Here is a 22,447-nt window from a genome sequence, read left to right as displayed (position 1 = left end):
GGCTATTTAAGGCAGTTGGCCTAACGACCTATCAGTCTTCCAACTGCGAGTACGTGACAACACAATCACTTCTTCTTCTTCTTTTTTTTTTTTTTTTGTTTGTTTGTTTCAGTTATGCAGCAAAAATAATTAATTCTCATTATTATTATTGTTATTAAAATATAAGATGCAAAGGAGCAATCACGAACCTTCCGTTCTTCACATATCATTAAGAAAATAAGAACACACACAACCCAATTAGGTCTAGCTTGGTTGATTATTGACAAAAAAAGGACATGCTACTTAATTTTCATATTTTGTGATCTAACATTACTGACCCAATTGAATTTTGTCTATTCTTAATATATCATGTCAAACTTTTAGACGTGTAACACGTACGTCTTATAAATACTTCATATTTAAATAATTAAAAAATAAATTTATATTTTAAATCTTATAACTATTTTATATAGGTTACAAACTAATATATCTAGAAAATCTATTGAATATTTTCCAATTAGTAACAATAAGCAGAAATAAAATACTAAAACATTCACAGTATATACTCTCTAATCCATGTTGTCTTCTGATCAATATTTTGTGTCTCAAACTGAATGTTAGTCCCGAGAATTGTTAAATACAATTATATTTTGATCCATGGTTAAAATTATATGTATAACAACATATTCTCATCGAACAATAATAGAAGAATTAGAAGTGCTAATTCAAAAGCAATAAAGACTAAATTAAAGTCGCATGCAATGATAAACGTGAAGGACGTATTAGTATTAGTATTAAATCATCAATAGAGCATCATTAGATTTTTATGAGACATTGGGATCGAAAAAGGGTTTTAATTTTAAATACGAATAAAGGCAGTGTTAGTTTAAGTTAAGAATGGAATGAAGGGAAGATTTGTGGCGTATAGACAATTGAAAAGAAAGAAAAAATAAATAAACCCACCAAGAACCAGTGGCGCGTGGTGTTAAAAACAGAAGAGCAAGGAAGCAAAAAGCGTAGCCAAGAGTGTAATAATAATATCCTCCTTGTTTTGTCTCTGTTTTTCTCCTCCATTAACGTTTCAACAATCCAACATCTCCTCTCTCACTCTTTTACTTTCTTTATACGGAGGAAAAAGCTACAAAAGACTCTCTCTCTTAACAATCTCGTGACTTTTCTTTGTTTTCACTCATTCCCATCTTCGTTGCATCATTTTAGGACCCAGTTTACCATTAACACCAACCTTTACTCTCCTTCACTCGCTCGCTTTACTCTTCTTTGATCTTTCAGTTTCAATCAGTCTTCTCGTTTCATTTCTTTTGTGCATAGATAATTTCGGAGGTAAGTTCTTTTCATCTCATTTAGTGCAAGAATCTTGAATTCAGTTTTACTTTGATCATCACACATTTCGTTTCTTTTTCTTTTCTCAATTCTTGATTGATATTCAATCAGCTATACTCAATTTATTGGTTCTTAAATCAAAGATTTGCGTGTGCGGGTGGTATTCTTAAGTGGGTTAGTTCTAGTAGTTTATGAGGTTTCTTGTTTCTAGAGCTTTCTTCATAATGTCACCTATAGATGAAGTAGATGTTACTTTCAGCTGCTTCAATCCATGCTCATTTTTTTCTATTTATATGGAGATTAATCCTGAAGATCTTGTACCTGAGCTAATTTTATATGATTTATTAGGTATTAATACTGTTTTGGCTTCCATAAATCAAAGAAAAGGAAAAAGAAAAGGAAAACTCAATTCTATGTGTAACTTTCTTTTTTCCAGAAGAGTTAGTTGAATGTGCTTATTGTTTCCACAGATCCCAATAATTTTCTATTTTTTCTCTTAATTTTCTGTATCCTACCTGACAGGGCATTAATGCTTTTATGATCCGTTTCCTTGTAAATCACTTTACTAGAGAACAGTAAATGCTATCCTTCTTCAAGTGTATTACCTGATCAGTTTCTGTTGGCGTGTTCATGTCATTTTTTTAATTCTCCATCAACCTTAAGGTGTTAAGCTTATAGTAACTACTTATCAGCTACACTTTATTTTCAGATTATTTTCTGGAGCGCAGGAATAAGGATTAAGGACTGACCTTGCTTTCCGTCTATGGTGTCCAATTGATGAACCTAGATTTTATCTTGATTGTGAAGTAGCGATGGAGGAGAGGAAATTGAATTTCAATATCCCACTGCTATCAGTGCGGAGATCTTCTACTCCAACAAGATCTTCTGCTCCAACAAAATCTTCAAGTGGAGAAAAGGGGAAGAAAAATGATAACTTCCATCCCGATAGACGCCGTACTCTCCCTTCTTGTAAACCAGCTTACATTTTGGATCAAGTAACAGAACCAGTTGCAGTTCCTTTTCAGTGGGAACAGATTCCTGGTCGACCAAAAGATGGTGCTGTACCTGATCCTCAGGGTCATGAGGAGGTTTCTGTTACTCCAAGAATTCCTCCTCGCAGGGTATTGGATGTTGTAAAGCACATTGACAATAAGAAACCTGAAGATCAAGATGCCCTTACGCCTCAAATTGAAGCAAAGTCATTCACTAATATTGTAGGTAGATTGGATTGCTCAAAGGAAGGAGTAGATGAGAAAGCAATCATCATTTTAGAGAATGATGACGATGAGGATGTTTACTCTGATGCACTTGACACATTGTCTCCTACAGATTCATTCTCCGTAAACTGTAGTCTTAGTGGTGTGAGTGGCTTTGATAATCTCGCTGTGAAGCCATCAGGAACTTTCTCTATTGATCAACAAACACAAGATTTCATGATGAGTCGCTTCTTACCTGCTGCCAAGGCAATGACTTTGGAGCCACCTCAGTATGCTTCAAGAAAGCAACCCGTGTCTGGTGAACAACCTAGACAGACTACAAAAGCTGTTAATAGGGATAGGACACCTCCTGTTATTCGAAATCGATCTTGTAATATCCCACCTTATCACCAGGATAAAGAAGACGAAGAAAGTGAAGATGAATGTGATGATTATTCTGATTCCGGCAATATAACAGCTAAAGGTTGTGGTTTCCTTCCTAGGTTATGCATAAAGAATTCTTTATGCCTCTTAAATCCTGTTCCTGGAATGAAAATTAGGACGCAGACTTCCATGTCTTCCACCAAGGATATTAAAAAATTAACTAAAGCTGTTTTCTCTAGGTCACAGAGCCCAACTGTAAAGAAGGTAAGAATTGGACACTGTTTTTATCCTGTTATAAGTGTTTGTTCCTTATAACTTGGATGGTGTTTGTCATTACTTGCCAATGCTTACATACTGCTTTTCAGCCTGCTAGGAATGCTGTTTCTAAACAGAAACAAGACAGTGAAGTTCCATCACCAAGGATGGTAGGTGTTGAAAACAAGCTTACTGGCGGATCCAATCGGTTCACTTATGCAACTGACCGGCAAATGATAAGCAGGACATCACCTTTTAGGCGTTCAGGTTGCATATCTCCTCACCGCAATGAAGCACCTCAGTCTCCTTTCCGCGGGAGGGGATCTCAAGGCATTCCTAAACAACTTGAAAATCTAAAATCCAACCAGTTTAATTCTTTTAACAGAGGCTATAGCAAATCTCAGGAACTAGTATCATATAATGGCATTAGACGGGGTTCTCGCCCAGCAAGCCCAACTGTTGAGAAGACGTTGTATGTAGATACTGTAAATGCTGCAGGAATATTGTGTTCAAATTCAGGTTCCTCAGACATCAAGAAGGGTTTTGTGGACTCTGCAGAGAAGGATCTTAAGTCTTTGTTTCAAGAAATTGCTGTTGTAAAATCTTCATTTAGAGATATGAAATGCTTGAATGTTGCAGGTGGAGAGGGTAAACTGGAAACCAAAGGCTTGCGGTCAGGTGGTCCTGAGTTACCTCTTCTCTCAGATGTGTCACCTGACAAAGGCCAAGCAGAGATGACGGAAGACTTGTCCAAGGAATCAATGGCCTTGGTATGTATAAGTGCAGCCACTGAAGGCAATGTAAATATTGAAAGTGATCAAATTTCTAAAAGAGATGATACAGGAAGTGAGAAAACTAGTTTAGTACTCGTACAGCCTCCTATTCCTCCACTTCTACCAAAAACCCCTTCTGAATCTTGGCTTTGGCGTACCCTGCCTTCAATTTCCTCTCAAAATCAATCTTCGAATTCATATCGCAACAATAGTTTCCTTAGCAAAAGGCAGGATACCAAGACATTTTCTGCTACTACCAAATGGGAAAACATCGTAAAGTCATCCTATTTGCATCACGATCATGTTCGCTACTCTGAGGTAATAAATCATGCCAAATAACCTCAGCTTTCTTTTCCATCAGAGAAGGATAAAATCTTGATATTGAGTGCACAAGAATTGACATTTTGCTTTTCCAATTCTTTGACAGGAACTATTTCCTCATGCTTCTCAGCAATCTAAAAGTTGAAGAAATTTGAAGGTCTCCTACTTTACATATCGTTATTGTTTTGTTTGGATTTTGTTTCCCACAATGGTAAGAATTACAGCCCCATTTTTTTTTTTTATAAATCTGGGAGGATCATTCAGCTAGAATGGCAGTCAGAATGTATTATTATCGGTTCTTGTACAATTTTGTAAGTTTGTGAGTTTGCATTCCCTTTCTTGCTGCCATTTATGCAAGACTGAGGCAATGGAGTTATCGGGCCATTAGATTTCTTGGTAATGGCTCTTTGATTCTTTTAAGCATCTGTTATCGTTTTCTCGGGTACTAAACATAATTTGTGGTTCAGAGAAACCAGTATCCAGTTTTGGTGATCAATCAACATGTCATAGGAGCGTAGGATACTTGCATCATACATTAGGTTCCATGAGGTTCTTGATGTTACAAGGCAAATTAAGGAACACTATCTTGACTTCACTGAAGTCTGGAGTTCTCAGTTGCAATAGCATTCATCAGTTGAGCTTGTTTTCATATGCCTTTTGAATAACAAACGCTCTGTCGTTGGACTACAGTTGCTTTCTCAAATGCTTTAGTCTATATCCGTTGCCAAGCAAAGCCGTCTTAGCTAAGCTATTTTCTTTTCTCGGTCATTTAGAAGTCGAAACCCTTTGCCTTTGATGGTCTGTTATAAGAAACAGGCTTAAGTCTTGGAGCATACCAATCTTGAAAATCATCATCTATATAATATTTTGATTATGAATAAATATTAATTAAATTTACAAAATAAAATCTAAACGAATTTCTAATATTTATAATTATTTATAATAATTTTAAAAAATAATAATAAATTAAATATTTTTAAATTTGTTGTTTAAATGTTCTTAATATCTTGAAATTTTATTAATTTTAGAGTTTTTTAGTGTAATAATATAAAAATTATTTTGAAAATATTTATTAATTAATTTTTATTATTATATAAGTTAATACTATAAATATAATTAATATTGCCATTTTTTATATTAGATTTTATAATGTTATATTTTTAAAATTAAAATTATTATCTAATTAAAAAATAATTTATTAGTTAATATAATATTAAAAATATTAAAATGCATTTTCTAGAATTAGAGTCATTATTTATTAGAAGCGTAACTTATCAATTAATAAATTAATAGAAAAAAATAAAATTAAACATAAATTTGAATCTCAAATACTAAAAATAAATACACTTGTCAAAATAAAATCTTATATATCAAAATATAGTCATATATGTCAAAAAAATTTCAAATCTCAAAATTCAATATATATATAAATACAACATCTCAAAGACTTTTATTTATAAAAAATAAAAAAATATTTATCTTAACTTAATGGATTTGTTATATTTTTGTTATTTTTAAATATTAAAAATTTTAATTTCTTTTTCGTTTTCTTTAAAACTTTTATTAATTAAAAAAATAAAATTATACATAATAGTTAATAAAATGGATAAAAACTATAACGTAGTCTTGTCAAAAAAAATTATATACTTTGCACTTATTATCAAATCTAGGATATACTATTTAAAAATTTCAATTTTAGAATCAAAACTTTGATCATTAATTTCGATTTTAATCTCTGTGAAATTATCAACAAAATTTGTTGATGTAGCGTGAGTTTCGACAATAACAATAAAAAGAAAGAATTGAGTCAGCAACATCACTATTAAAATATTATCGTTTAAGCACATAAGATTAACGAAATTCCAAAGTTAAGAAAAGAAAAAAATTAATTTATGTACTTAAATTAGTAATAGAACAAATCAACAACTCTAATGTTGACTCAATTTTTTTTATTATTGTCAGAGTTCACGCCAAACTAGCAATTTTGATAGATAATTTTATTAAATACTAAAATTGAAATTAATATTAAAGTATGATATTAAAATTAAAAATTTTAAAACTAAGTGCTAGATTTGATAATAAGTGAAAAGTTAATGTTTGTTGGACAATTAAGCCTTATTAAAATTAAAGAGCAAAGATTCTTTTTCAAAAAAAGAAAGTTAAACAGTTTTCTGGACCTTGAATTGAATTACTGTATACAAGAAGCATATGGAGCTGGACATTCATGTAATTCTTTCATAGAAGTGAAGTTTTATTTTTTGTTATTGTTCTTATTGGATCATATCATTTCTACCATTTGATTATACTACTTTGTGGAAAAATCCATTCATTATTACAATTCTCCTAAAACGTTTACATGTAATGTTGATTAATAAATTAAAAAAACAATAATTATTAATTGTGTAATTAGTATAAAAATTAAAGTAGTAATAAAAAATTATATATTATACTGCATCATAATATGGTTATTATTATTTTCTTAAAAGAATAAAAATTATTGTCTTGCACATCTAGCAAAATACTTTCCCTTAACATATTTTTATATTTTTCTTAACCTAATTATATCACAATTAAATACTTTTAACCTAATTTTATAAATATTTTTAATTAAGATATAAAATATAGTCTATACTAATTTAGAATATCTTTCTAAGTGAAGTTTGTAAATGAATTAAATTTTGATTGTTTATTATAACTTTATTTTCAAAAAGTAAATGCTTTTGTTAACAATAATTCCTCGCTGCAAAGAACAAGATATTTCTTGCCTCTAATTTATCCTTTAATATAGTTCTAAAAAGAGTTGAGTCTAACTAAAGAATAAGTATATTATATCATTCTGCTATATATATATATATATATATATATATATATATATTAAATTTTAAGATATAAAATATATTTTAATTTTTGACATATAAATTTTTTATTTTAATGTGTGTATTTATTTTTAACATATATGATTCAAATTTACATATCATTTTATAATTTTTATTAATATATTAATTAATAAATTATATTTCTAACTAAATAATAATTCTAATCCTAAAAAATAATATCTTAATTATATTCTTAATATGATATTAATTAATAAATTAATTTTATAATTATATAATAATCTTAATTTTAGAAAATAAAATTTTAGATTTTATTATTATTATTATTATTATTAATATTATTATTATTATTATTATTATATAAACAAATAAATTGATTTTTTAATTATACAATAATTTCTACTCCTAAAACGTTAGTAATACCACCTATATTTATAGTATTAATTTTTATAATACTAAAAATTAATTAATTAATATTTTAAAATAACTTTTATGTTAATAAATTAATTTTCTAATTATACAATAATTATAGAATATTAAAGATTATATTAAATTTTATCCATAAACTTAATTTTATAATCAAGATAATAACGGTCGTACAATGAACGAGTAAACGATTAGTATATTTAAATTATAAGAAATAATTTTTTTTTAACATGTGTCACTATATTGACACATAGAATTTTTATTTTGATATGTGTATCTATTTTTAACATATAGAACTTAAGCTTATATATAATTCTATAATTTTTTTGTGAATTTATTGATTATCAAATTATATTCATGATTAAATAATGACTTAAATTCTATTTATATTTTAACATAATATTAACTAACAAATTAGTTTCTTAATGAAAAAATTATTTTAGTTTTAAAAGTAATATTTTTATATTATATTAGTTAATAAGTCAGTTTTCTGATTATATAAAAATTAATAATTCTAAAATATAGTAACATTAGTTGTAATATAGTATTAATTTATATAATACAGAATTTAATTAATATATCTTTTTAAACTAATTTTAAATTATTATATTAATTTTATCTTAATAAATTAAAAAATTTTAAGAAAAATTTCTTATAAATATTTAAATTTATTATTATTTTAATAATTTTAAGATATCATTAAATTTTTATATATAAACTTTTAGTTTAAATTATTGCTTTTAATTAAAATAATAATAATAATAGTACAATATGAGAATATTGATAGCCACAAAAATCAACTATGTGTAAATTATAGAGGAAACAACATACGAGATGTGAAATTCATTGTGTTAGGGTAAAAAGCTCCATTGGCATCAAAATGATGTTTTATTTTATTTCAAACCAAAGTATCTATTAGGTAACTGGTTACCTGAATTTTCAAGTAAATTAACAACTCAGTTGCCGCATTATATATGTTTGCAAATTCAGCTGTCATATATTAATGATACAAAATACAAAAGGAGAAAAAAAAAGAAAGTTAAAAATTTTATACTAAAATAAAATACATGGTAAAATAATGGTATCAATAGGATTAAGAATTATTTATCTTATTTATTTATACGTGAAGCTTCAGCTATTGCATCATCTCAAATTGATTACTTTAAGCTATTTCATCCTTCCAACTGAAAATAATTGTTTGTAATAAAATAAATAGCAGTGGTATCAAAAAAATAAATTAATAATGGAATAATTATATCAATTATTTTCAATTTAGCTACTTAATTTTAATTTATTTCATGAAAGTCATTTAATTTTAATTTGTATTGCATAGTGATCATTTAATTTCAATTTATTTTATGAAAGTCGTTTAACTTTAATTTGAGTTGCGTAATGGTCACTTTAGTTTGATTTTCAATTTGTTTCATATTATCATCATCATCAAATTCAAGGTATCTAATTTTTACCTTCTTACTCTCACTATTTTCTTCATCTTTATTATATTCCTCACTTTGTTCAACATTCTCCTTTAAAAATCATTTTACCTTTACTGCTGCTATTTAGAATATCTCTCTTAATATGATGTCTCAGATGTGGGTGACTCATTTTCTGAAAAATATGTTGAGATAAGTATTGAGAGAGATTTTCTAACTAGTAGCTGATAAAATATTTTTAAATGAAGATGTTAAGCAAAATAAAAGACATAAAATAAATTGAGACTCAAACTAAAGTGACCATTATACAACCAAAATTAAAACTAGATGACTTTTATAAAACAAATTAAAATTAAGTGATCAAATTAAAACTAAGTGGATAATTAGATAACCGCTCATATAATTACATAATCTCATGTGTCTTTGTTTTAAGACATTGTAATATAATGCTCACTATTTCAATTTGTTAGTAATCAAAATAACAAATTCTTTCATTTCTTATTACTTCCTAATGCTCACGTGATGATAAAGAAACTTCTCAATTCAGTAAAACTCTGGAAATAGTTTTGCCTTCATCAAAAAACTGACACAAGATAAACAAAAAGCTGGTAATGGCTCCAAGACAAGTACTTAAAAAGATCTCACTCATTCCTATGCTTTTCTTTGTACACTAATTATATATATATATATATATATAGTCTCTAACAGACAGAGATATTCTTAAGTACTCAACCTCACTATTACCTTGTTGCAAGAATCCCTTTTTAAAAGCTTCGTGGGATTTAGATCATCTTCCAGCGCTAAGACAGGGAAAGCTTAGTGCTAATTTCCTGTGTGCTTCTACAATGACTTTTATTCTCATCCATTCCGACTCTTTGGCTTAATCTCAGCTGCAAATCAGGCAACCACTCTTTTTCCTTCAACAATTTATCTTTATTCACCTGCATGGAAACAGTATTACTAGATTTCAAGAACCCGTTGTCTGATCTGTGATTTTAAAAAAACATGAACAATTTTTCTAAGCTAAATCCGGAAGAAACTGATGTTCTTACCTCAAGCCGAAATGGGGGCTCAAATGCTGCTTTGAAGCAATTGAAACCGTGGCTAGAATCACGCGAGTCGAGCGAAGATTGATTAACCATTTTGTTGTTTCCAACTTCTCTTTCCCAACGGTAAGGTGTTTCAACTGACCCTGACAATAAGTCGCCAATTTGATGTGCTTCAGGAGGAGAGCTAGTATTATTAGGCCAGGTGACATCCGCATAATTTTTCGCAATTTTCCATCGATTTTTAACCATTTCGAATGGAGGCCATCGCTTCTCCTCAAGAAATCGACTAGGTCGAAGAGGTCCTGTAGCCATTGTTGTATCCAATCCTTGATCAAGATCTTTGCTTGCCAAATTACTTTGCCTTCGCTCATCATGCTGATCACTCCATTGTCGGTGCCTATAGTATGACAAGAAGATGCCATTAAAAATGTGAAGCAGATATCCATCCTTTTCAAATAAATCAAGGATTTCCTTAAGGAATATTTAAAGGTGTACTAGTTAGCACTCGACAACTGAACTACTAGCATTGCTAATGGCATTCACATTTTATACTAGATGAGTAGCAGTTACCATTTGAAGCTTCCTTTGAAACTTGATGGTCTGTGGGAGAGGGAAGAGAGCAAAAGATTTTGACCAAAAAAATGCTGAGTAGAGTTTCTAGCTAAAACAATTCCACCATTCTCCATTCTGAAGTGCTGTTGAGGGCTTGTTGTAATTTGGTGTAACATGCCTTGAATGCTATCTCTTCTTTGCATTGATCTGTATGCATGGCTTAGTACTGTAAAACAAAAGCAAGTTTATATCAGCAAGATGCGACCTAGACATGATAACCCGAGTACATATACTCCTTCTATTTATTTTTGTCAGAATTGTACAGATTAAAAAGAATGATTCTAGCAGTTGTGTAATTCATAATACAAAAGGATGGTTTGTTGTTATTTTATGTGAAATATTTTTGCTATCCAGAAACATCTTGAAATTCTAGTAGGAAGTTAATTTTCTCACTTTGCATTCACTTTTTTGGAGAAATGCTGGTTTGCTGATGTATTTAATTTTTGTTGTTGTTCTTGCCGTTTTAGATTTATTTACTTGAAACATTCTCATAAGTTCCATATGCAAAACATATGGATTAGTAGGAACTCTCTATTTTTGAAGATTATATTTAATTGCACCATGTATTTAATTGATTGAAGAACTTGATTGACATGCCTTTATATAACTAATAAGTAATATATGCAAAACATGTGATTAGTAGAATGATTATTGAGTTAATGTTATTGTTTTTCTAATTATTGTCATACAGTATATATATATTTATCCTCAAATTGTATATAAAATCCGAAGTTAAGGAACTTCACCTTGCCCAGCCTCATCAAGCTTCTTACTTCGATACATCTGATATGCAAAATGAGGACAAGGTAAGTAACTGGAGCAGAGATTATGAAAAATATAAATAAATAAATCTATATCTATGAGATATCAAACCCTAATTCTAGCTAATACCTGTAAATGACTCTTCACATGAGCAATGCTAAGTCCTCTCACATTCATTAACTGAAGAACTGACTTGGGAGTTGCTCCTTCAAATGTAGTTTAATTAAGAAGGTGATTATGTTGGTATACATCTACAAATGGAGCAAGAGAAGAACATGAAAAGAAATAAAATTGGACATACTTTCTTGTCCACCAAGCCTTTCAACGGCATGCACGAAAGAGAGATGAAGATCAGGGGTCCACCGTAAACGAGGCAACTTTGATCTAACATATTGTCTAACACTAGTCCTACGTCCATTTCTTTCAGTAGAAGAAGTGTTATAATTAGCTGATGAACTTCCTTCTGTTCTCTTCTCATCCTCACCGCTACCATCTTCTTCTTCTTCTTCATCATCTTCTTCATTGCTTGCTTCTTCATTCAAATCGAAAGACGACCATTTTTGTGAAGAAAATAAAGATATATATTCAGCTTGTTCCTTACAATCACCACTCTTTTCTTGCTCTCGCATCTCTAATTCTTCCATTATATATCTGCCCTTTCTCCTTTCTTTATCTTGAGTTCTGCTAATTAAAGAAATGGAGTGAGGTTCCAGGTGACAAAAGGAAACTACACTGTTTGAAGGAAAAAACCCTAGTTAATTTGAGCCTCTTCTTTGCCCCCCAAGTACATATATATATATATATATATATATATTTCATATACTAATTTTATCACTTATCATAACCAAAATTAGTTATATTTCGTCATTCGAACAAAAGTAAATGCATATATAAAGAAACAAAGGTGGTGGTGCTATGAACTATGATCGATGCAACAATATGAACCCTAGGAAGATTCTTACTTAGACTTTGTGTATATACTAAAATTAATAGAAGAGTAACATATATGTACAAGTATTTTACACTTTGGTATTAAATGATTGACACATACTTTATCATTTAAAATTAATGAATATGTGTTAATTATCTATCGATTTATCGGTTTAGTGTATAAATAGAAACATACACTAACCCTATACAAAAATTTTTTATAAAATTAATTTTTGATTTTCTCATTTTTTATTCCTTGAATTTATTTGGGCTACCCAAGTTGGTGAAAGAATATCAGGAAAGACAAGTAGTTGTTCAACATTAATAATCCTGCCTTTGCAATCATATATATATATAAATATATAGTATGGTGCATGCATTTGATTCTCTATTTAAAACATCACCCTCCAGTGTTACAGGAAAATGCTATACATGATGAATTAGATTATCAATGTACACTTTATTTTTACCCATCTTCCCCAGGCTTTTCACGTGTCTATGACCAATCCAATAAATCCTACGAATGGTTACAAATAATGAAGCTAGAAGAAGTTCTAAATTCACAGTGGACAGTCTCAAAGTAATATTAATATGGTATATAAAGACTCACTTAAATAAAGAGCGTTTTTTTGACAAAAAGAAAAAACTTTATTTTTTAGTGAAACTCCGATAGAATTCAAATATGAGAGCTCGCCACTTTAGTGCTAAGCCTAAATTAAATTTACTGGTTTAATATGTATATGCAGTGCACGAATAGTTGAATCTACTAAATGCAGACACCCAGATTTTGAATAAATTATGGTTGGGAGTATGCCTTGGTTGGCAATTCTAATTGACTATGTCTTAGCTGGCATTTCTAGCTTAATTAACTAACCGCACAAGATTATTATAGCTTTCAAGAATTCTGTTAGAATAATTTATTGGTGCAACCTTTTATATCATCCACCAGTGTAAATGGAGGCAGTTCCAAATTAAAGGATTTTGGTTGAAAAGAATGGGGACTCTTTATTCATTTTGCCTAAAGATTTATGCTGCATTGTCTCCCACAGTTAGACCCTATTCTAGATGAGGGCCATTTGTTGGATGTAATTTCCAGTGTAGAATATGTTACCACTTTGTGCACATGATTCTTAAGAAACATGCACACGCACTGCACTTTTCTACATTTTCAAGAACTTGGTAGAATGAATGGTCTAAATATAAGAATAAATCTCAATTTTAATTAGGGGGCGATCAAGAATATAAAATAATTGGATGGATGATAGAAGAGATTCTAATTATCTTAGCTCTCTATATGCATGAGTATATGGTGATCATATTTTGTTGCTAAGTGCTAACACTTACGTGGTTATTTCAATGTTCTGACACTCAACAATCTCAGTCCTCCATTATAGATAATCTTTTGTCATCCTGCAAAATAAGATAGAGATGCCAAAAGGAAAATAATTATAAAATAAATAAATAAATAACTTCTTTGACAAATTTTATGTACAAAACATAAATTGATTACTTAAAAAGCATATGTATAAGATATGAAATTATAATGTTTAAATACATATAACTTTCCAGATTTTATAATGAAAAATAATGTAATTTCTACCATGATCGACTGCAGTACTGATTAGTACTTACATATCACCAAAAGCTAAATTTACAATCTATTAAAATAACGGCACAGCTACAAGCAAATGCCATTCTATGAGCATGAATTTGGCAAATAATTTTTTACACACAGTGAGAGAGGCTATACTTGGAGCAGTTAAAATGATAAGACTTGATCTGAGAATTAACATAATCCATCACATTTTCTCTGAAACATCTTACATAGACATAATTCATCATTTTGAGAAGAAAAAAATTGGGAAAAAAGAAACATCATGCCCATCTGGAGTTTAGCATATTGATGGTATGCAAATTAAGGATAATAGGCAGATGAAGCACATGATATTGAGAATTACTATCAATTTTTCAGAGAATTGAACTGCTACAACTATTGCGATTATTAGGCATGACATTTAGTTTGCTGACTCAAATTTCTGTGTATGAAGATAGATAGATAGATAGATATATATATATATATATATATATATATATAGAGAGAGAGAGAGAGAGAGAGAGACTCCTGTTTCCAAAACATTCTTAGCCAATATGTATGGCTTATGTATGCTATAAGGATAAAAATCTATTCATTCTTTATGGGAGAACCTTAGATCAAGATACTTATAATTGATGATCCACAATGACAATAATGGCTACTTGCTGGATTTTCTACTTTCTGCCCTAAAATGCTTCTTAATATTCAATAACAGGCCAGCACCCCAGAAAGAGGAGAATGAAAAAGACAAGAGAAGAACAGAAGAATTAAGAAGAAGAATGGGAGACAAAGCAAAAATAGGGGGCAATAAAAAACAGTATTGCTTGATATCAAATGAACTACAAGAAATGTCATAAGATTTCAAGAGTTATGATCTTATAGTGATGAACAATTAAAAAAATATCAAACAAGAGCTGATTCAGTAAGAATTTTCTAAAACATGGTAAAGCAACTGCTCTCCCAAAGTTTTGGCTAACACTTGCAGTCATATATAAGTGAGCACACAAAAACAAGACCAACTTCATATGTATAACAGGTAAAAGACCTTGAACTTCAACTTCGATCAGGACAGGAGAAAAGCTATACGAATAATAGCGTTAGTTTTATAATTATATATATATATATATATATATATATATATATATATATATATATATATATATATATATATATATATATTTTGCTTAAAGCTAGTACGAACCATTTGATGAAGATGGAAAATGCCCTGATCATCATCCTCGTAAGTTGTTGATTAGACTAAAGATGTGGCAAGACCGATCCAAGCATACCCTTTAAGCTTGAAAGATTGATATGAACTTCTTTAACAAAATGAGAGAGAAAGTGAAATAAATAGAAAGAAACAAAATGTTGTTCTTGATTGGGTTTTTAGGATGTTCTTTTGTATTATTGAACTATGGGAATCAAAGTCATCAAAATTCAGATATTGTAAGACTTTTTTTTTTATATGATGATAAATTATTTTATTTAAACTTTTTTCTGTTTCAAATGAGAATTATAATTAATCAATAGTTCCACTTGTTCATTTTACGATGCAATAATACTCAACACCATATATGGATACAGATGCTACTGTTGGAGAATCATGTGATCACTCAATTTTTTTTTTTTTTCCTTTTCCTTTCTTCTATCTCTCACTTCTCCTTTGACAGTTGTCCGAGTAAACTCCTTTGTCTCTCTGGCTCGTGATTATCTTAATTGGTTTGACCTGTGTTAGAGACTCCTCTCATTATTCAAGAAAAAAATTATAATTGTTATGTGTATATAAGGGTAGACAACATTGATATATATATATATATATATATATATATAACTATTTTGCATTTTAATATTTAATAATTTAAAATTAATAAACATGTGTTATTTATTTAATTATTGGTGTATAAATTAAACAAAATTTTCTAAAGAAAAAACAGTGTGTTTACATGTTTAACTAGTATTTATCTTTCAAAGAAATGAAACGAGGGACCATTTTCCTTTCATCAACCCATCAATTTATTCTCACCTAAACAAAGACTTTCTTCCCTTATCAATGTCACTGTTTTGCTCTCCTGACCATATGTTCTATCTTCTACAGGTACCGTCTTTTATTTTTTTTTTTGTAGTGCATGCATGTGATGTTATGACTTGGGATTCATAAATCCAATTTAAGAAATATAGGTTTGTTGAAGAAAATTTATGCACTAGGAGAATTATTTGTGGGGTATACCAAAATGGTGAAATTCAATGTAGAAGGTAGTCAATTTTGGTAGGACATTAGCATTCAAATATGGTGGCACATCGATCCTTTTTCTAACTAGAGACTTCTGTTTGCAAATACGAGAAAATGTATAAATCCATAAGCATTTTGACAAACTGGAATTTGTTTAATGGATGAATGAGGTGTGATCAGAAAACCTTGACGACTCAATTTGTATACTTCATTGGAAAAGAATGAATATGTTGTCATATTCAGACAATAATATAAATGTCATAAATTACTAAAATTAAAACAGTTAAGCTTTAGGTATAAATCAGTGCACTGTAAATTGGTCTTAGCCTGCACGTGGATCGGTAAAGATGGATCAATCCAGAATTCCTATCTTCTGATGTCCTTTAGGAAAAGAGGGAAGTCTGCCTTCTGCCCACTCGGTTGCATTACGTGTAATCCCTCTCTTACACTATCCTTAGTTTCCCCTATCCAAGAAACAGTCCAACAAATAAGTATTTATTTAAGTCTTTATAAACAAACTTTCATGTATATTATTTCCAAATTCTTGGTAAGAAGCACATCTTTGTCAGTGTATTATTCTTTTCCTTTATTAATAATAGCTAGTGGAAAACTGTGAATAATTTACAATATTAAAACTTTGCAGATCATAGCTAGACAAAGTGAGATAGCTATACTCTCTTGTAAACTTTTTACCCTAAATTTAATTTTTCATAATATTCTTATCTACTTCCAATTAATCATGATCACGAAAAACCAGACCCTTCAACACTTTTAGAACTGCATGTGCAAAGACCAATCAAGCTATTCCTGTTTTGCTAGAATGTTTTGTTTGAATAGATAGAAAAATGTACTAGAATTACATCAAGCCCTTACGAAAAATTTTGACCCAAAATTATACCTTTAAAAGCTTGTAGTTTTGTCAAATTATAGGCATTTTTGTCATGATTTAATCAGAATATAGGAAGAGTGCCAGCCAGGAAACCAGATGTATACATAGGGATTGATCAGAAATTAATCTCATTACCAGAAGAGTTAGGAAATATGGACAAAAAGATAAAAAATAAATGCAGTGTTAAGAAAGTCATACTTGATACTTGTATCCAATGTTAACATATAAAATTGCCCATAACATAACACAAATAAGATAATTCTCAAATTGCAAAACCCAATTCTTTATCGTTTTCCTTACCATCAAAAGTGTTTACTTTCCAAAGCTAAAGAGTTGGACTATTTTGTCTCTTCATAGTCTTTGGGAAAGAAGAGGAATCACTTCAAGGATTAGGTTTAGCAAGAAGACACCCAAAAACTAGCTCGTTATACGTGTGACATATGCTTAAATTAATATTTTTCTTCTTTCTTCTTTTTATGATAGAGAAGATGGGGAGAAAGAGAAGACAGATATTCTAAGGAATAAATTAACATAAACTTGCAGAAGAAAACTACGTGGAAGAGAAGGAAATCGAGCACTATAAATGTTAAGAAAATGAGCAAAACTCCTCCTAGCCCTACGTTTGCCTAGAAAATTAAACACTCAAAAACTTTTTGTCTTGTCGTGTGCATGGGGAGTTGACAATTTATTATTTTAATTGGCTGCTAATTGAGAATCTTTCAAAGAATTATTTAATTTCGTCTGTATTACTTCATGGATGAGGACGTCCAACCTAGGTTAGCTTCACACCACATCATAACATATAGATTGTCAAAAAAGAATGGGAATTTTAATATTGGACCATAAAAGGAGAATCATGTCTGGTAATTACTTAATCAATCTAGTATAATATCAATCAGAATGATGCTGCTTGTTCCTCACGATTGTCAGATTTTTCTTTTTTTCTTATTCAGTTTTCCTAGTATATTTATTTCCATTGGATCAGCGGCTCTAGCTTTTGGGGGTTCGGGATCGACCATTCACCAATGTTTATTGAGTATGAAAGAACCGGCTTACCAAAAGTTCTGCGTCACTAAGTGCCTCTTCACATCATTCATAGTCATCTCAATTTTACATTGATACACATGTAGAACTAATTAAATTATGTAATATGCAAATGACTATGAATAGTAATTCCATTTCATAAAACACTGATAGTCAAACGACGTATAAAAATTGATTAAATCTCTTTCAACTAACTAAAACTCCTACAGCAATTAAGCCCCTGTCAATCTTATTACTAATTGAAACATCTGAACTCAAAACTTAACTTATTTGTAGCCTCAGAAATTATTTTATTACAAATAGAACACAAGTTGGCTTGAATAATAATAATTATGTCTATACTCATGACCCTCAATTTATAAATGAAAAAACCATTCAAAAATAAAATGCGGCATTATAGTCATAATTAATTAACAAATAAATAATGTGGAAGTATTATAAAGATTAATCATCTGAAGGACAAAATGATTTTAAAAGAGAAAAATTGGCACATATATTCCTTAGGCACATGAAGTAATGACATGGGGAAGCTGTAGCCATGGGATACCTCGATGAAAACAAATTGGTATAAAAGTGGAGATAGATGCAATTCCTCATTTATAATTGACAATAAAACAAATTCCAAATCTGGAGATCCATTAAGCGTTGGCAAAAGAGTCGCCGCGAACATAGGAACCTGTATGCTCCTTTTTCTTTTTTCTTTTTGACATCTTATGCAGGATATTGAGATTTCTGACCAAAAATAATTACTTAAAAGTAAGAAATAGGAATTAAATAATACTCATTGGTAAAACTGGGGTTGTGTATTATTTTGTAACAAAAGATAATTAAATGGTTTACTTTCCTAACAAATTAGTATCAATTACCGTTTATTAGCTCTGATGTGATTTTATATTTTAGCAATTTTATACCATTTGGTTCTTTTTTTTTTGTAATATTTTCGTATTTCCCTCTTACTTATCTCAATTATTTTAAGAGAATTAGTATTTATTAGTTAATACTAAAAAAAATCCAAAGTACGAAATTGCAAAAATATGAAATTATATTAGAGCCAATGAACAAAATTAGCATGTTTAATAATAATTTTTCAATGGAGTAAATCAAAAGGTAGTCTTTTGTCACAAAATAATAACAGGTCTGTTTTTGCAAATGAGAAAGACTATAAGGTACCCTAACAAACAATTTTGAAAGGCTTCAATGAGGGCAAAGGTTATAGTTGCAAGACAGAATAAGTAGATGCAAACTCCCAGATTTTAAAGTTCTGTATTCATTGCTTTTGATTATAACTTTCATGATCTTTAATGTGATTTAGCTTAGCTTCTTTATTTATTACTAATAAGATTACTCACACGATGCTGGGATTAATATCGATGCATAGAATTAAATTTAAATTTATTATTATATTTTTTAAGTTTAATTAATATATAAAATTTAATTTAATTTTTATTAATGTTACATATTTAATTAAAATAAATTATATGAAATGCAAATAAGTATATTTTTTGTTATATAAGAAAACCAATATAGATAAACACTGATTACTAAAAATGATAATACAATTAATGGTCTTAAAACACATTGTGCATGTTATTTTCCAAGCTCGACAGTTCTTTTAAAAATATTCGTCTAGAATAAACTCTTGCCCACAAAAATATAGAGATTACACAGATCTTCATGAAATATAGCATCTTAAACATAAAAGAAAGAGCTAAAAAACATATAAATGTAAAAGACCTAAATAGAACTTAAATGTTATCCTTTATTTCTGACCTAAAAACAGAAATAGAACATAAACATATGATAACATGATTCAATGAATCTGCAGTCTTGCGGGTTCTTTTTTATTCTTCCTTTGTAAGTTTCTATTATCACATTCAGTTCTAAAATAATTGCATTATGTTTCTCCTTGTTTTTCACTGCCACTTCTAAAATCCAACAAATAAATCTATGTTACCAAAATTTTATATCTCGCACAAATAAATAATTGCATAAAGAATTTTTTTTTTTAATTATAATACATGAAAATAAAATGGTTTATTTGTCCAGCAAGAAATTACTGTGTTCAATTAAATCACACGTATTAGCACATATCTTCTCAGAAGATTCCAGAGGAGTTTGAAGCTTTCCTTGCTCATTAAGATGAGCTTCATCTCTTTTCTAGAACCATTTAATACAAACTTTAAAGCTATTATTAGGGCCAGAGCTTCTCTCAAGTCAATCTTTAACAACAAATACTCGACCAGCTCTTACAATACCATCGGAACAATAGTCTTACCTACAGTGGAATAACAGCTAGAGAGTCAAATAAGCAAATTTCAACATAAACACCAAGTTATAGACTATTAGTGACATACTTATCCCAAAACAAAGAACTTGAGAAACAACTTTTTTTTTTTGTTGCATGTCATATGTCCACATATGATTGGGAGCTAGCAGTAAGAAAATATCAAATTGATTCTTTTAAGGGCATTGTCTAAATTTATAGGATTTATAATGCCTAAGATTGTAAATGAGATTGGGAGCCTTATGGCATGCATTACTCGGTGGTTTAAATTCTAAAAAGACCTCAAAAAACTCACAGCAATGGCACACACATACACAAAAATATAAAAAATATGCTTTCATATATTTATCCAATGTATCGAGTATCATTAATAATAAGAAATATCAATAAAAAATACATCTAACATCTGATGAAATCAGGATAAACAAATAACTAACAGAGAATTAGAACATACATGTATGGACATTGTAATATATAATCAACTAAATGGGAATACAAACTTATTATGATGTAGTTCAAGGATAAGCAAAATATAATTTAAATTAAAAAGACACTTTAATTGTTGCTAATATAACGAATCTGAAAACTCTCTATAAAGCAGATTTCATGTTTTACTGAAAATGCCTAGAAAAGAATCCAGTGGAACAATGCAGAAGTTAGATGACTTACAATTTTAAATAGCACATGCATTGGGAGATAGATGCATAAGAGCATAGATCAAAAAACAAATCATTGTTAAGGAATAAAACATGCAAATTAAGAGAATCACATAGTCATAGAACTCATGCAATTAAAGATATTAAGAAAAAAAAATAGACAAAATACCAACAGAAGCCTTTGGGACAGGATCAAACAATTTCAACATTAAAATACCAATCAAACCACCTAAGCCAATCATCTTAAAGTAAAAGAAACTGGATCCTGCGAAATGTTAACAAACCCATAAGAAAAACATAGACAAAAAAAAAAAAATGAAAAATGGATAAAAAGCATATAGGAAAAAAGTCAATAAATCAGAAACCGTAGCCATAGAACCATCTAGAAGTGAATTCCGGATGATTTATAGAACTAAAGAACATGAAGGCAAATGAAGGCCTGAGTCACCGCATGCACTAAACGGTAGCCAGTAAGAAGAGCGAGGATCACAAAACCTCATATCTAAATGAAATACCAAAGAGATAGCATTTATGAGAAACATAAGAGGTAAAGAAGGATAAATAGAAGTATAAAATGTCATGAGAAGAAATAAAAGGTTATGAATTAAATAAAACACAAATTTTTGCCCTTTTCTTGCATTGGTTTCATGAAGCCCATGGACATCGAGAACCCTAAAGACCACTCCATTAAAAAACCAATACCGGAATCATAGAACCTGTTTACAGTACGCAAAAAGAGGAGTGCCAAGAAAGCTAAACGGAAAACATGGCTCAAGCAACAGATGCAACGATTTCTTCCATAAAAAAAATGCAAGAGGAAAACCTAAAAACCACCTTATTGAATTTTTTGCCTTTGACATAGCAAATAAATCGCAAGAACCGTTCGCATTATGAAATAATCATAGATGGTAAACTCTAAACTCCAAATTCTTGCAGACAAACAAAATAAAGTGATGTTAAGGTAATGCATTTGATTTCCCGCCCGGAAAAAACACACACATACCAGCAGAAAAAATGCTAATAAACGAAAAAGAAATTAGAAAGATTAAATCTCGCCGTCAATGGGAGAAAATAAAATAGAAGAAGAGAGAAGAAAGTGTTTAGAAGATCTAAGGTTTCTGAAGAAGTAGCGCAAGAGGAAGAAGTGGGTGGGTGAGAAGAGAATTAGTTTAGATTAGTGGTAGAGGGGTTTTGCAAAATTCCTATTAGAGACGCACAAAACGCGAGCGTTTTAGGGTGATTTACGGACGTGGAAAAGGACAATAAAGTAATTACATGTAATAATTTGTGAAATTTTAGTAATTGTCGTGGGGTTATTTTTGTGAAGTTATATATATTCAAGCTAGTTGGGTTCTTGTTATTTATTGTAACATAAAAATACTTAAATTATAGAGATAAGAGAGAAAAAAAAAATTGATATTGAGAAGATAAATAACAGTGTAAGAAAAATGACCG

At 29.7% G+C, this 22,447-nt stretch overlaps 2 protein-coding genes and 1 long non-coding RNA gene across 4 annotated transcripts; 1 reads left to right on the top strand and 2 right to left on the bottom strand.

The window, feature by feature from the left end:
• Positions 1–949: 949 nt before the first annotated feature.
• On the top strand, positions 950–4,669 carry LOC8258854. The gene is made up of 4 exons (XM_015728243.3): positions 950–1,320; positions 2,030–3,164; positions 3,266–4,246; positions 4,356–4,669. Exons 2-4 carry the CDS (start codon positions 2,133–2,135, stop codon positions 4,392–4,394), a joined length of 2,052 nt encoding a protein of 683 aa, XP_015583729.2. The 5' UTR covers positions 950–1,320; positions 2,030–2,132; the 3' UTR covers positions 4,395–4,669.
• A 4,799-nt stretch (positions 4,670–9,468) lies between these two features.
• Positions 9,469–15,546, bottom strand: LOC112536960. Of its 2 annotated transcripts, none has more exons than XM_048373702.1 (8): positions 15,091–15,546; positions 13,640–13,705; positions 11,667–12,046; positions 11,495–11,571; positions 11,350–11,386; positions 10,562–10,769; positions 9,995–10,388; positions 9,469–9,883 (listed from the first exon to the last, which is right to left on the bottom strand). In XM_048373702.1, the coding sequence occupies exons 3-8, from the start codon at positions 12,007–12,009 to the stop codon at positions 9,743–9,745; spliced, it is 1,200 nt and encodes a 399-aa protein (XP_048229659.1). In that variant the 5' UTR covers positions 12,010–12,046; positions 13,640–13,705; positions 15,091–15,546; the 3' UTR covers positions 9,469–9,742. The 2 variants fall into 2 exon arrangements, with proteins under 2 accessions (XP_048229659.1, XP_048229660.1); XM_048373703.1 differs by lacking the exon at positions 15,091–15,546 and adding an exon at positions 14,935–14,996.
• A 4,490-nt stretch (positions 15,547–20,036) lies between these two features.
• On the bottom strand, positions 20,037–21,809 carry LOC125370078. The gene is made up of 2 exons (XR_007215772.1): positions 21,162–21,809; positions 20,037–20,327 (listed from the first exon to the last, which is right to left on the bottom strand). It is a non-coding gene; the product is annotated as an uncharacterized LOC125370078 (long non-coding RNA).
• Positions 21,810–22,447: the final 638 nt, after the last annotated feature.

This window comes from Ricinus communis, chromosome 5, assembly GCF_019578655.1.
Source record: "Ricinus communis isolate WT05 ecotype wild-type chromosome 5, ASM1957865v1, whole genome shotgun sequence".
Taxonomy (NCBI): Eukaryota; Viridiplantae; Streptophyta; class Magnoliopsida; order Malpighiales; family Euphorbiaceae; genus Ricinus; species Ricinus communis.
Note: the sequence above shows the minus strand (reverse complement) of the source record. Positions and strands in the feature narration are given on the sequence as shown.

Coding starts and splice junctions, on each gene's coding strand:
- LOC8258854 (XM_015728243.3), top strand. CDS start 2,133: ATGGAGGAGAGGAAATTGAATTTCAATATCCCACTGCTATCAGTGCGG. Junction 3,165..3,265: donor AGAGCCCAACTGTAAAGAAG/GTAAGAATTGGA, acceptor ACTGCTTTTCAG/CCTGCTAGGAATGCTGTTTC. Junction 4,247..4,355: donor ATCATGTTCGCTACTCTGAG/GTAATAAATCAT, acceptor ATTCTTTGACAG/GAACTATTTCCTCATGCTTC.
- LOC112536960 (XM_048373702.1), bottom strand. CDS start 12,009: ATGGAAGAATTAGAGATGCGAGAGCAAGAAAAGAGTGGTGATTGTAAG. Junction 11,387..11,494: donor ATGTGAAGAGTCATTTACAG/GTATTAGCTAGA, acceptor TTTGCATATCAG/ATGTATCGAAGTAAGAAGCT. Junction 10,770..11,349: donor GCTTGATGAGGCTGGGCAAG/GTGAAGTTCCTT, acceptor TTTGTTTTACAG/TACTAAGCCATGCATACAGA.